Source organism: Carassius gibelio, chromosome A13 (assembly GCF_023724105.1).
Source record: "Carassius gibelio isolate Cgi1373 ecotype wild population from Czech Republic chromosome A13, carGib1.2-hapl.c, whole genome shotgun sequence".
Lineage (NCBI taxonomy): Eukaryota > Metazoa > Chordata > Actinopteri > Cypriniformes > Cyprinidae > Carassius > Carassius gibelio.
In genome coordinates this window covers 4,959,616-4,975,240 of record NC_068383.1, presented here as the reverse complement: position 1 = coordinate 4,975,240, position 15,625 = coordinate 4,959,616, and the positions used below count along the sequence as shown (strand labels likewise).

The window sequence follows — 15,625 nt, the reverse complement described above, 5'->3', positions numbered from 1 at the left end:
AATGGTTTAGAGGCCCTCTCACCCATTGGTTTGACCGTCTGATGTCTCAGACACTTCCGAGTAATTGAGGAGATTATTTGTTGCATGAACACAGCACAAGGACTCTCAGTTCTCACCAGAACTTTTTATTTGTTTGTATTTTTATAAAACAAGATATAAGCAATCGGTTTTCAATAATATCAGCAGATGTATAACAGCATTGTCCCTGGAGCTACAGATACATTACTATCTAGCTGCACAGGCATGTGCAACTTCAATTGTACAAACTGGCATAATGGCATATTTATCAGCATATTTACAATATTTGCAATCATTCAACTACAAACCATCCATTTATTAACAAAGCAAAGTTTTGGCACTTTTTTTATGGCAGTGGATTTCAGCTTTCAAGCTTCCTGAAAATGGTTTCCAGCTCTTTGCTTGTCTTTTTTCATTTTTTTTTTCTTTTTTTTTTCATTTGGATGGGAAATAATGGAAACACTCACACACACTTACACACATAAATCAGATTAAAAAAAAAATCAATACAAAATAGACCTCGAAAATCTTGTTTTTGAGCCCCCAGGCCCCTTAAAGCCACAGGTGACACGAGAGATGTGAGAGAGTGGCATTGTGTTTGATTGTCACTGATGCAACATTTACCACAGACAAAAAACAAAAGAACAATCTGCACTCATTCTGAGGGAATGCATCATGAAGCTACATACATCATAAAAGCACCACACTCACCGCGAGAGGGTTTAAAACACCCTGTCATTTCTCAGCAGGTCTGACGGTGAGTGTAACTGAGAACATCGCTTTTCCACCAACACATGCTGGTGCTGGTCCCAATCTGGGCCCGTTACATAAAGACACTAAACCATCAATTATTTTAGATTTTGAAACAAACAGTCATTTGCATCTTTGTTCAGCTCTCAAATGAATGGCAAGCAGGCCCATTTTTTGATCCGCAGATTTGATCTGCAGCGAAACCGGGACCAGCACAGGCACCATTTCAGTGAGAAAGTGATAACTGAGTACTTTGGCACTGACATACTGTGTATGGAGGAAATAACCACTGAGAAACGGAGTACTGAGATGTGTAAAACAGGAGTGAATGAGGTATTAATACATCCCTCTGGAAGAGAGCGGATGAACTGATTGTTTCAGTTAAAAAGGAGGTGAGAATGAGGATAGATAGAGAGTAAAATGGTCTTTTAAGTGCAAATGAAACCACGGTGTGACTGACACACAAAGCACGTGATGAACAGAAAAGTGTGCAAACAGCAATGCTGAAATCTTTTTTTTTTTTTTTTACTTAAATGGCACAAAAGAATATCTTTGGATCATCTTCATTAAAATTCACTGTGATCAGCTCTCCCTAGTGCCCTAACTTGTGAAATATTAAGGACAGTCAACAGATAAAGGGTCCCACCGTCATACGAGAGAGTTCAGTTCTCGTTTTTGGGGGGTGGGTCTCTCCTCATCTTCTTTGCAGAAGACAGGAAGAACAGAGGCATGATGATGTGGAGGAGAAGGAAGAAGAACTAGTTATTCCTAGGGTGGACGTGACGTCTTTTACTCCATCAAGTTGGGACACTCAGGAATGGGTTCTGGGAAAATAAAGTAAAATTATTACCTTATAATGTTAAAAAAACTCTGACCATTTTTTCCACCCTTTCTCTAATCTTTATAATTACCAAGTCTGTTTCTGTTACTGCGTCTTTAAGACTAAGAAGTGAATGAAATGCCCTCTGTTTTGATTGTGTATGCTCTACATATGAAATGTGTGGTGTTGCCAGGCTGTGTGGGCGATCCATATGTAAATATGCCATTTTTAATGTGTCAATGAATGGTGTGAATGGGATGTGGTGGGTGCTTTGAATAATGAATGTTAGTGTACTAGAGTATGTTTACACAGCAGTCTTAGACTGTCCATTACTATTTTCCATTTCTGCATGTAACATTCCAATGCAAATAACATCGTCTTCAAGGTAAACATTAAATCAAGTTTTTTTCATTATTTAGGAACTGAATGCATGATTTCGACATTGCTTGTGTCATGCTTTACTGTTTGAGCTGCAGGAAAGTTATGTGTATTATGCAATTTATTTCAAAATAGCAAGGAAAACTCATATTTTAAGGTATTTAAAGTAGTGCTGTCAATCGATTAAAAAAAATTAACTAATTAATCGCACAATTTTTTAAAATTAATCGCGATTAATCGCGATTAATCGCAATTAAAAGACTGAAACTTTTTGGATAGGTAAATGTAAAATGTAAATAATTTATGTAAACTCAAGACAAAGAAACTATTTAAATTCAAAATATGATTGTTTATTGGAATTTTTGTTTAACTTGTAACACAGATTTTCTCATGTAAACAACATACCTGCAATAAACCATCAATATCCTCCAAATTAACTGTTGGCTTGAAAGCCATATTTATTACAGAAATAAAAACACAGGCATGTAAGTGCCTTTTGAATTTCAAAACAATCAATGCCAATAAAAAACAAAAATGATTTCCATGTTGAATTCTAAGTGGACTGCAAAAAAATTCCAAAGTATAGTCATTGCCAGTGCTTTAAGTGGGCCAGTAAGCACAGGTACTCAGTACCGCCACTTCCAAATATAGCTCTTGAGCGTACCGCCACCTCTCCGTGCGCCCAGAACGTGCTTGTGGCATACCGGTACGCTCATTTGGACATCTGTTTTAATAGAGGTTTTACTCTTTTACCTGCACTGCCGATTTTCAGAGCGCCCTTCACAATGCAAGCTTCCTAATTCATCCCACCCAGAGCAGAAACTACATTACCCATTCACCCTTAAGTTATGCAAGTGAATAGCGCATGTGTCGCTTTTCCCACTGTTAAAGTGTCAACAACTCAACGTGGCCGGAGAAGGTGTGTGAAACTCGTTGTGAGTTATACTAAAGCAAAATCTTGAGTATTAATTGTCTGATAAACATTAAAAACTGTCTGCGGAGGTTGAGTCGTCCTGCAGCCCCCGCTGGCTGCTCATTGGCTGCAGCATCTTTTTTTCTAAGTTCTAAAAAAATACTGTAGACGGCAAGGCACAAATTTAGATATTCATTTATCTAATTAATCTATAGCCTATGCACAAAGACAATATGATCTTTTTGTCCCCTTTTTGTTTTAAAGCTTGATGAAGAGAGAGAGCGCAAGTTGCTGCAGCTGTGAGGAGGACAGTGATGCACGCGCACAGGAGTGATTGACAGTTCGCGGCACTGTGTACAAAAAATACTCCGCTACACAATTATTCCGTTATTTTCGTTTAAGCTTATTAACAACGTTAGCGTTACAGAAAGGTCTGATTTACGCACTGTTACAGTCATTGTTTTTTTTTTTTTTTTTTTTTTAAACAATGACATTTGAGTTCATGATTTTAATGTTGCTGTTTCTTGTGGCAGACTAAATGAAGAGTAATGTTTCTTGTGGCAGACTGAAGAGTAATCCGGCAGAGTTTTATACTGGAACTTTCCGACTAAAAGTCCTTCCTTGGTCTTATCCATATTTCTTTGCACGTTGAACACACATAAGCCACAACTGGAAATAAAAAAAACTGCAACCGCGTTAATTGCGTTATTTTTTTTTAACGCGTTAAATATTTCAAATTAATCGAATGCGTTAACGCGCTAATTTTGACAGCACTAATTTAAAGTCATCATGAAATTAGAATTTACCCCATTTACTCTCTTAATACGCATTCCCGGGTTTATTAAGCACATTTTTCCCAGATTTCAATTTCAATAATGGGAAATGTACTTTATCATAAAAACAATCCAAATCTTTTGAAATCGTATCTTTTTAATTCGTTATGCAGACTACTTATTTTAATTTATATTATTTAAAATTGTGTGTTTTCATAATTGATCAAATTAAAATGACTTTGCATACAATGTTTTTGCTGTTGGGTTTGACATTAACGTGTCTGTGTGGGAATACAGAACTGTCTGTGTATGTGCCAGTAGGTCATGTATAATGAAGAAACACACATGAAAGTAGGCACGCATGCACACACACGTTCTTGGTTTCTCAGAATCCACTTTGCCATCAGAGAAGCAGAAATGGGTGTTGTGAAATGAGGGAGAAAAGGGGAAATTGACATTCTGTAAATTCCGCTGAGTTAAAGGTTAACGGAGAGGAGGCGTGTGTCTGTGTATGTTTGGAGACTGAGCTGGACCTCATAACACTCGCCTACTCACGAGACTCGGGGTTTTGTATGATTGTGTGCAGATTTGCATGCGTGTTTTAAGTTTTCATTGAAAATATGGGTACATCCTGTGACTATGGTGAGGAAGAAAAATATGTCTGTTTGTGTGGTGTGTGCACATTTGATGAAAATGTTGTATGTGTAACATCACTGTGTGTGTGTGTAATTGTGCCCCAGATGTTTCTTGTCGCCTGCATAGCAGTGACAAGCTTTAGAAATCTAGCTGGAGTTGGATTACAGTTTTGTGTGTGTGTGTGTGTGTGTGTGTGTGATAAAGTCATACCATTTGCTGGGAAAAACAATTCTCCTTGTATGTTTGGAGAGAACAGAGAGCCGGAATCTGACAGTAGGTGGCGTCCTGTTTCAGACGACTGCCTCATTATTTGGGATACAGTCCGAGGTTTAGGTTGTGGGGAATCACCCAAAAACACTGGGTTCTCATGGGCCTGTGCTTCACTAGAAAGAGAGATTATAAATTAATATGTACCATCTCAAATCAAAAGTAGCTAATAATAAATGATAGGAATTTAGAAGGAAGATCTAGTTTATTACTATAAAAAAAGTCACAATACAATACAAGAAAAAAAAGATTTATTGGTTTTAAACATTAGCTTTGTTCTGCAATTACTTGTTTGTATTTATATTAATTTAAAGGTGAAATTCAGTTTGTATGTTTTATGAGATTCAGCCAAATATCCTTCGTTGTTTAGTCTAAGTGTTTTGGTCACTATAAAACTCACCTGTCCATACGCACCAGCTCTTGTGCACCTGATAAAAACAGGAACAGGAAATGGTTCATAGTGAGAAAGGATATGCAGTCTCTTTAAAACAATTAGTGCAGCTACTATACTCCCATCAGCAGTCTCTGCAGTGCAAGCGTACTCTCACACACAATATAGGTCAGAGTAAGTGTGTGTGTGTACTCACGTCTGTGTCGGTCTACTGTTTGTCTCTGTCTGTACACCATCATCAGTATGAGCGGAAGGCACAGAATGAAAACAACACAGGCTGTGATAGCCAGACCTTCAGCCACCGAGTCTAAAAAAGAAAAACAGAGACGTTACTGGTGCAAAACAGAAAAGAAATTAAATGCATCGTTCACCCAAAAATTCTGTCATCATTTACTCCACATCTCTGTGAGTTTCTAGAGCTGAACTAAAAAGGAGGTATTTTTCAACCTAACACTTTCTGGTCCTCATTGATTTTTCATAGTATTTTTTTTTTCTTCCACACTATGGAAGTCAATGGTGAAAACTTGTTGGTTATCCACTTATAAAGGTTTGGAAAAAATTGAGGGTAAATGATGATTGGATTTTAATTTTGGGGTGAACTATCCCTTTAAGTTTACATTGTCAGACAGACTCATACTTGTCTGAGAACTTTATATTTAAATTTGAGAGGAACTTGCATTTAACAAAATTGGAAGCTAGTTCTCAGAAAAACTAGCAGATGCCACTTTGACAGACTTTCTAAATGTTTTAATACTTTTAAGAGCCATTGTATAATGTGTGTGTGGTGTTGAATGTACCATCTGAAGGCCTGTGAGACCACTCCACACACTTCAGACTGTCGTTGCGAGTATTTGCCGTTGCTGTGGAAATGTGACATGTTAAGATCACACAAAAACAGAGGGGATACATGAATGTCACACTTGACCTCTCTCCTCACTCACTTACATGGCACCACATTCAGGTAGATGAATTCATGGGCCCCCTGCTCCACCTTTTGCTTGGTATGAACTTCCAGAAGCAGACAGCAGTATTTTCCCTGGTCCTTGTGCTTGATGTTCTGCAAGATGATGGAGAAAGACTTGCCGTCTTCGATGTATTGCACTCCAATTGTGCGGTTGGAGTGAATGGACCCACGTGGATGTTCACCCTTGTGGCAGTGCTCCTGCGAGCGAGGGGTGAAGAGCCAGGTGTTCCACATCTTATCCTCCGAATATGTCTTGGATCCGGACTGAACACATGTTAAAGTGACATTGGCTCCTTCAGGACACTCGTAGACCTGATGAGGCACCGAGACACTGAAAGAGTGGCGCTCACCGCTCACTGGAGAGACAGAGAGAGAAAACAGTGTAAATGTAATATTCAATATTATGTGTATGACATTTTGGATCCTAAAAATACTTTTACACAATCCAGCTTAATTACTGCAGACATCGGTAAAGCTTTTGTAAGTTGATTTTCTCAGAAAATGGAAATGCATAAAAATATTTAAAGTTGAAATTTGACTATTCATTTTGAATTTGAATTTCAACCTTTCTTTCTTTCTTTTTTTATGTCAGCAGAGGCAAAGACATTCAGCAATATCTGTTTTTGACAGTGGATTTCTTGAGCTTCCTCATAGAAAGCATATATTTGGTGTTGTAATGTGTGAAACTCAGCACTTTAGAGTCAGCTGACCACATGTGCGTCGCTGCACATTTCTCAGAGCTTGTTTACTGCAGTGTCTCTGGCTGTGCTTTAGCGGCTGTCTTTATCTTAAAAATGTTCAATCAATGTCAAAAATTGAGGCAGGCATTTAAAAAGTATCACTGAACAAGTAATTTGTTAAACATTATTACATTTATTATATTATTTATATATAATCAAATTGTTGTGAAATATTTATATGCGTGTGTGTGTGTGTGTGTAATATATTTCTATGTGCATACTCAATTATTTTTTATTTTAAATCAATAAATGACTTGCTTGAAATCGGTGCTTTCTAACTCCATTCACATCAGTACATGTTTAAGTGTTGCTTAAATGTATACTAAATTTGTATACTAAACTACAATAGAAATTCTAAAAAAAATTGGAAAAACAAGCTTTGTGAAACCCGGATGTGCTCAGTGCAAGCAAAGCATTTCCACCACATTAATGAACAAACAACAGCAGGTGTCACTTCAGACTTCAGTCCTCTGCTGCTATTGTTTCTTATATCCATAACCATGTTTGTGCTTAACTTGTATTATGTGTGTGTGTAGAAGGGTGGCACAGCGAGTGCATTGTTTCCTATCCTGTAATAGACAAAACAGACCTACACCCAAATCACACATACAAACCTTATGAGCTAAAGCTGAATGTTCAGCAACAAGACAAATAACATAGGAAAGACCCAGATTTCTCATGAATGGATAAATATTTCCTATATTTATGAATGACTGAAATAGATATTGACTGGTTGAATGCATGGCTGCCTGTCAGTCAGAAACATGTGTAGTTGACCTTAATGTGTGTAAAGCGTTCTTCATTTAAGATGCCCTGAGTGACTTAAATGTACATAGCTTAAGTCTATGTGTATGTGTGTCAGGAAGAGGCAATAGGAAATGGCGTCTTTGTGATAAAGTGCACTCATAGCCTGTCTCTCACAGACACAATACAGTTCCAACCCCTCCTGCCCTATTATTCCCTATAAACCTCATCAGCGTTCATAATAATCCACTCCAAGGCTCCATTTTCCATCCCGTGAGATCCTGTGCTGGGAATCCGTTCAGGCAGCTGCAAGGGGTTCAACACGTCTTTGTTGTGACTGGATGAAATACTACCCTGCGCTTTGGACATAATCGTGCTGTCGCTGAGTACTGGGTCGTGATTAGATCAAAGGCATGCTAGGAGAGTTTTAGAGGCAGAGCCAATCCAAACCGTCGCTTAAAAAGCATAAAAGCCATTGATCCGTTCAAGAAGTGTTCAAAACAACATAAGCACAATTCAAATTTATTGTTGACTGATAACATGAGCCCAGAACATTCTCAGACTCATCTTAGAGAGAGAAATAATAATGAAACTCTCCCTGCTTAAGGGCATCTGTCTGCAAATGTGTTTATCTGTGACATCAACACAAGAGCATCTGTGTCACAGAAGTTACACGGACATCAGAATCCATCCTGTACTTCAGTCCTGATATTTGAAGAATGGCATTTATATGCCACTTTGTCAAGATTGTGCTTCATATAAAAGTCATATAAGCATATATTTATGGTAATGGGTAATTCTGACACTAAGTTTCATGGAAGTCAAAAAAAGGTCAGGAGAAGTGCATTTTTATATTTGTGTCAACTGTTATTTTAAAGAAAGAACCCCCTTGTCAGCCCCCACCTACATGTTAGTCTCATTTCTTGATATCTCTAGTTGTATGAGCCTTGTTAAAAGGTGTTAAAAAAAGCCTTACGGGTTCTGAAAACCACTCTCTCATCTGAAGAGAGCGTGACTATGAGGGACTGTCCCGTTTCACCTGAAACCTCCTGCAGATCAGTATCTGCAGTCCCTCAACTTCATGTATTGTTTTCGTAAAAGACTATTTTACATTTCCAGAAGCAAAATCAGTAATATCTTTGTGGATTTTCTGGGCTGATTTGTATTCGAAATAGAAAATGTTTTAAAAAGGCACAATTTCTTGTTAAAGAAATTGTCAATAACAATTAAGCAATAATAATGTTTGCTTTAGCAAGCAACACTAACGCTCATTGTTGCACCATCCTTCGTTACCTTGCATTATTATTCTCTTAGTTCTTAGTTAATAATTTTGACGTCTTTGTATTTTTACAGAGCAGGCAATGTGGATTTAGCCTTTAATGAGGAACCACAAACCCAGGGGGTCGGAAATGTAATCCAGGTGCAATATCCACAGATAGTCTCAATCCTTCTGGGATCCTTTCTTCCTGTCTCTCTCTAATAAATATATGCTCTGTATCTACGTTAAAAACACATATTGATTTCTCAAGCCTGGTTAGGATGAAACCATCAGGCTTTTTAAGAAATATTCCATGTGCTCACTCATGGAATCGATAACCCCTGCATGGAGAACTGATCTGACGGATACTCAGCTTTAACAGCTTCCCTCTTGAAACAAACCTCACACCTCCTGCCGCTTCCTGAAGACCCACATCTCATACTGTTTAGCTTTAGACCAACCGCACTAAAATTGGCAAAAATCAATATTAGCTAAATGATAAACCAGTCATAGTCTATGGATTAATGGCTTCATTTGCAAATTGAAACTGGGTAAATTCAACTGAAACATGGATTATTTTCATATAAAACCTTGTATATAGTTTTGGCAAACAGAGGCTTTAATGTATTTTTTGTTTAAGTTGTTGTTTTTTTTTTTGTGGCCTAATGGTTAGATAGTCAGGCTGAAAACTCAAAGGTCACAGGTTTGAGTCTGGGTTCCGGCTGGGAGACTCCTCTAAGATTTTGGGTAGAGTATGTAGGTGTGCTCTCTCTACTTAAACATCCCAGTAGCCCCTCACTGCGGAACACAAGATCCAGGGTGAGTGCGCTGCGCAGACCGATCTGTGTATGACATCAAAGTACCGCGATTTGATACATTCGATGACATCAAAGTATAGCTCTTACGGTACAATGATCACTATCACTATGATGTCATAAAACGATCGGTCTGCGCAGATGCGACTCAACATCAAGGATTTGCAACTGATATAAATTGCTAACGTCTAATAAATTCGGGTTAAGACGACATGGGTGATTATAGCCTTAACTAATAGTCAAATGAGAGTAGCAGACGTTGAAAAAGCTGGTTTTATGTACATTTAGAACACTACCTACTGTTGATCAACTTAGCTAATTAAAATTAATTAGGCACTCCAACAACATATATTTACAAGCTAAGTATTTAACGTTTTAGGATTTGCTAACTGTTTAACGCCCACTAACGTTTAAGCCAACCAGCTAGATAAATCTTACTTTATTAATTAATATGGATTAATTAATAAACAGCATTATGAAATTATTTGCTTGTTATCTCTACGCACCAGAAAGCATTAATTCAGCGACTGATGCCCCAAAACTTTGATCGTTATTGTAGGTATGACTTCACCAAATATATACGTACTTGGCCAAAATTGCACGGCTTTAAACCACGGTAGAAAATTAAAAAGAGTGGTTAAACTAATGTTCAGGAAAGTAATGTTAGCGTGTCGCGGAATAAAAGTGTTAGTTGAGCTGTAAAATAACACAATCGATGAGACAGATGACGGTCTTTTTGTAGAGTCGAGTGCTGAATTCTGGCTAAAACTTGAGGGGAGGAAAAGTTGGTTTTTAGTTTTAAAGCAAGCTGACACACGCCCGATCAGCCTTGAGAACGTTTCACGACTAAACAAATGTCCGAATCAGGCCGTTCACACAGAACGCTCTTGGAACGCAACGGGACTGAAAAGAACGCGGAGGTCTCGTGAACAATATTAAAACGCAATAAAAGGGCAAAACGAGACTGACGGCTAAATACGTCAGTGTGAAGCATATATACACAGACTGTCTATGAATATATAGCCTATATAAAAAAAAAACAGCGCATTAATGCAAAAACCCGTTTTGTATGACTAGTCCAGGAATAAAGTTCAGAGTAGATTTACCTTGAACCGCAGTTAAGAGATGAAAGATGAGCAACAAAGCGCAAAATACATCCATCAGTCCTGATCTCCTGTAACGTTCACAAAGCTGTTGAAAGTCTATAGTTTCTCCAGGTGTGATGAAATAAATCGTATGTAGTCGTCCTCTTATTCCCGTGTATTGTGAACTGCTGTGCTGGCTCTTATAGTAAGTTGCTTCTCAGAATCAGAATCATATCAGAAGTAAAACACTGAAACAAGAAGTACCAACTTATTACACTTCTCTCCTCCCTAACATTTAACTCCTCCCACAAATGCAGTTGGCTTTTTTCATAATGACATGTAAAAAAAAAAAAAAAAAAAAAAAAAATCCAAAATTGTTTTATCTGTTGTCTGTTCAAACTGATTGAACTAAAATTATTTTAAAACTGTCCAAAAATGTTTTGGGTTATTTGTAGTTATATAATTAAGGACAAAAAGTTGCTTTATGCCTTAAATTATATGCCATTATACTAATATGTGTGTAATAATTAAATACGTCATTTTTTATCTATTTAAATTAAAATTACAATAATTATTTTAAGTATCATTCAAATTTTTACATTTGTGTGATATGTAATAATATATTTACCTATTATTTTAATATAATTATATCTGAAATAGTACATTTTACATATTTTTTTCACTGTTCTCAGATAATATTATAATTGTTGGCTTTAGTGTATGTGTATATATATATATAGAGAGAGAGAGAGAGAGAGAGAGAGAGAGAGCATGTTGTGTTTATAATATCACTCAGTATAAGTAAAAACATAAGACTGCCTTTATATTTTTGGAAGGATATGAGTTTTTTTTATTTTATTTTTTACAGCAGACAAAGTTCAGTTTTACAAAGACTTTGGATGACTCTGAATTTTGCAATATTTACAATGTTCTTCATGCGCCCATTCAAATTTCTTGTCATAGTTGACCAAATTTCAGTTTCGGTGCTTGTGCGAACTGCTTGAGTGAATTTAAGGGGAGACATGGTATCAGTCTGGATTTGATACTTTTTGATAGCATCAGACGCCAGAGGAAATGCACACACCAGTAACCTCCTGCCATCACACACACCATCAGGTTATGCAAATAGCATTCAAACTTGCTACACTAGTTTACCATGATACCATGAGATAAAAGTTACTCCACACTGATGCATAGTGTGTTCAGAAGAAAACATGCAAATACTTTCTTCCAAAGACCATAAACATATAAACATTACCTAGCTATAGAGGGGCAGTATGCTCACATTTTTTAGTTACATATTTATTTATTTAAATAAAATAATATTGCTATTGCAAGGTTTTTTTTTTCAATGCATTGATACGCTTCCCACATTTATATATATATATATATATATATATATATATATATATATATATATATATATATATATATATATATATATATATATATATATATATATATATATAGTTATTACTGAATAGCTTTTTTAAGTGTTTCATGTTTTGCTCTTAGTCATCCATGTTTGGCTCTTTATCATCCATTTCCACAGGCGTCCACCATCGTTTGGGTCCGTATCATTGATGAAAATGACAATGCGCCTGAGTTTCCAGAGGAAGAGTATGTGACGGAGCTCAGAGAGGGGCCAAACACTGTCGGAGCCATTATCGCAACGGTTACTGCCATCGACCCTGACGAAGACCTCAACGGAACCATCCGTTATTCCATCTCCAATGGCAACCTGGCCCAGACGTTCCAGATCAATAGCATAACGGTGAGGGGGTCAAAGAGTGACAAACAGGAAACCAGGATTGGTTTAGAGACACTGAAGTGTTTATTGTCATTGTATAGATAATATGTTTGTTAGATGTTTTATTTTTTCTCAAATGTGTTTGCACACAATTAACTGCATTATTATTTTAATAATGGTGTAGAACCATCTCAAGGATTATCAGAAGAAATGGACAGCACCTGAGTTAAATATGAGTGTCACAGCACAGGGTCTGAATACTTAGGACCGTGTGATATTTCAGTTTTTCTTTTTTAATAAATGGGCAAAAATGTCAATAATTCTGTGTTTTTCTGTCAATATGGGGTGTGTGTGTACATTAATGAGGAAAAAAATGAACTTAAATGATTTTAGCAAATGGCTGCAATATAACAAAGAGTGAAACATTTAAGGGGGTCTGAATAATTTCTGTACCCACTGTACATACCTAATGACCCAATTAAACATCAGATTATATCGTTTTCCTATAACTGAGCTTGAAAAGTCCAATATAAGTGTAAAAAATTAAATGGTGACAAATACTGAATGCAAAACTTGCTTCAAAAGAAACATTTCTTATTCTTTTCAATGTTGAAAACTGCTTAATATTTTTATGGAGACTGTGATATATCAATTTTTTTCAGGATTCTTTAATGAAAAGAAAGTTTAAATGAACAGCATTTCTTTGAAATAGAAATCTTTTGTAACATTATGAATGCCTTTATTGTCTCTTTTGATCAATTTAATGCATCCTTGCAGGATAAACGTATATTTAAAAAATCTTTCAAAAGAGACGTGATAGTTCACAAAAGACTTTCTGAGGATGATTCACATGTGTCACTGCTGTGCGTGTTTATTGTGGGTTTGTGTGTGTTCACAGGGTCAGATTGTGGTCATTAAGGAGTTGGATTATGAGATCAGTAATGGTCATTATGTGCTGACGGTCACAGCCACAGATCAGTGTCCTATACCTCAGTTCAGACGGACCTCCAGCACCACAGTGAGTTCATATCTGCTACACATGTGTATGCAGTCCTCATGATTCCTTTATATCCCACTTACACACTCCCCTTACCGCAGGTCCTGGTGAATGTAGTAGATGTGAACGATAACGCACCCATCTTCCCGAGACCATTCGAAGGTCCGCTTGAAATCACAGAGGGTCAGCCGGGCCCACGTGTGTGGACCGTTAAAGCCACGGACGACGACTCGGGATCCAATGGAAAAGTGGAGTACAGCATCACAGCAGGGGACCTGAAAAGTGTGTGTGTGTGGTAGAAAGTTGATTCAGATCCAATCAGAATAAATGATGTGTATTGCAATTTCCTGTGTTTTTAAGTCTGCCTTTAAAATTGAGTTGTTCCTTTTTGTCTCTGTTTCTTTCTGTCTCTTTCTTTCTCAGATGAGTTTGTAATTTCATCAGTTGAGGGAGAGTTAAGAGTGAGGAGAGATGTGGAGCTGGACAGAGAAACTAACGACTTTTACAATATCACCATTACTGCCAAAGATCTGGGAACGCCAGCGCTCAGCGCTACGGTAAGCACCCCCGCACACATTCGGTTCATATTCTTCTACTATGCACCAAATTATTATGGGAAAGTACATACTTTTGAGTATGTGGGAAGACAATAGACCAGTATTGGGACATACTATATTGCACTGTGACACCATAAACCTCTTTGTTGTGTTCAGTTTGCATTTGTAGTTAAACATTAAGCTAAATGATACATTGATATTTGTTATTACAATGTTTCCTTATTTTTATTTTCGTTTAATTTTCATACTTTTAAAACAGCAACTGTTGTCAATAGAGCTTCACAAACAGATCTAAATAAAACTGAAAATTGAAATCGAAACTGAAAATTCTGAAATTTCAATAGATATTTGAGCTGTTTTTCTAAACAAGACCGCATTGGGTTCTTTTGCACAAGAGTTACTTGTGCAAAAAAAAAACAAAAAAAAAAAAACCTTGTTCTCGGAGAAGTTCGGTTTATGGTAAATGCTGCCCTGCAGTCTCATCTCTGCATCTGCTCTCAGTTTGGGTTGCATTTGGGAATGCAATATATTCTGACTATCTTCCTTGTAATCGTGTTTATAATCCATCTGTTATCAACCAAGGAGAAGCTTTACGACCTCCCTGTAGTACACTAAAATAAAAGTTAAGAAATCAATTAAGAAATCAATTCAAACTCAAATCTTTTATTTTACTTTGCAGTAGTAGTATTTTTCTTTTTTTAAATACAAAAAAGCACGGTAAACCTGGTGCTTTAAAAAAAAAAATGCCCCAATTCTATTAGCCTATTATTGTCCATTCTTCACCGTACTGTGGTTATTCAAATCTATAATATATAAATTAAGCAGTTAAATTAGTCATAAATATCAGTATTGTAATTTTACACTTGTAAAATAAAATTATAATTATATTAATTTACTCAGATCCTCAATTTCTATTCTGCAGTGAAATTTGTATTTTAAACAATGTTTATTTTTATAGTTTTATTTTATGATAACAATAATAGTAATATATATATATATATATATATATATATATATATATATATATATATATATATATATATATATATATATATATATATATATATAAGAACACAATTACATTTTTCCCCAAATCTGTCATTTTTCTATTGAAAACATTGAAAGAAAATGCTTCAAATCTATAAAGCACTCACAAATAAACACTTAATAATGGGGAAGGGAATATGTTTCAAGCCACGTTAATTGTGATATTTTGTACTATATATGTCTGTGAATTAGTATGTACTGAATTACTTAAATATTTCCCAAAAAGTTCATACTGTGGTTTTGTTTTTCTGTGTCAGGTGGTATTGAGCATTAAGGTTTTGGACATTAATGATAACGACCCCATCCTGCTCAACTTACCCACTAACACCAGCGTGAGCGAGGGAGCACCGATCCACACCTCCATCACTCAAGTGTGGGCACAAGACTCTGACAGTGACCGCAATGCTCTCCTCACATACAGCATCACCGCCGGCAACAGTGATGGATCATTCTACATTAATGAGACAGTAAGAAACAGAAAGATATGAGTAAGAAGAGAATAAGAGACAGAAATAATAATGTAAGAGTGAACAGACTAATGTTCTCTTTCCTCCAGTCAGGTGTGGTTCAGGTGAACAGGCGGCTGGACAGAGAGAGAGTGTCTGAATACAGCCTCACCATCACCGTCAAAGACAACCCAGACAACCCTCGTATCGCACGTAGGGTAAATAACACAACCCATTCAGGTTTCACAGATGGCATGAATGACACAATCAGGTGTC

General features: G+C 36.6%; 2 protein-coding genes across 2 annotated transcripts; one reads left to right on the top strand and one right to left on the bottom strand.

The window, feature by feature from the left end:
- Positions 1–109: 109 nt before the first annotated feature.
- Positions 110–10,799, bottom strand: LOC128025936 (V-type immunoglobulin domain-containing suppressor of T-cell activation). Its single transcript, XM_052612558.1, has 7 exons — positions 10,574–10,799; positions 5,892–6,266; positions 5,744–5,806; positions 5,143–5,253; positions 4,956–4,983; positions 4,499–4,671; positions 110–1,592 (listed from the first exon to the last, which is right to left on the bottom strand). Exons 1-7 carry the CDS (start codon positions 10,626–10,628, stop codon positions 1,558–1,560), a joined length of 840 nt encoding a protein of 279 aa, XP_052468518.1. The 5' UTR covers positions 10,629–10,799; the 3' UTR covers positions 110–1,557.
- Positions 10,800–12,948: 2,149 nt separating this feature from the next.
- Positions 12,949–13,598, top strand: LOC128026544 (cadherin-23-like). The gene is made up of 2 exons (XM_052613804.1): positions 12,949–13,320; positions 13,401–13,598. The coding sequence occupies exons 1-2, from the start codon at positions 13,144–13,146 to the stop codon at positions 13,596–13,598; spliced, it is 375 nt and encodes a 124-aa protein (XP_052469764.1). The 5' UTR covers positions 12,949–13,143.
- Positions 13,599–15,625: the final 2,027 nt, after the last annotated feature.

Bases quoted from the DNA above. Each gene is read 5' to 3' on its own strand.
- LOC128025936 (XM_052612558.1), bottom strand. From the start codon at position 10,628: ATGGATGTATTTTGCGCTTTGTTGCTCATCTTTCATCTCTTAACTGCG. The intron at 4,984-5,142 runs GTGAGTACACAC...TGTTTTTATCAG, and splicing joins AACAGTAGACCGACACAGAC to GTGCACAAGAGCTGGTGCGT. The intron at 1,593-4,498 runs GTATGACTTTAT...TTATTTTCCCAG, and splicing joins ATTGTTTTTCCCAGCAAATG to AACCCATTCCTGAGTGTCCC.
- LOC128026544 (XM_052613804.1), top strand. From the start codon at position 13,144: ATGATTCACATGTGTCACTGCTGTGCGTGTTTATTGTGGGTTTGTGTG. The intron at 13,321-13,400 runs GTGAGTTCATAT...CCCTTACCGCAG, and splicing joins GACGGACCTCCAGCACCACA to GTCCTGGTGAATGTAGTAGA.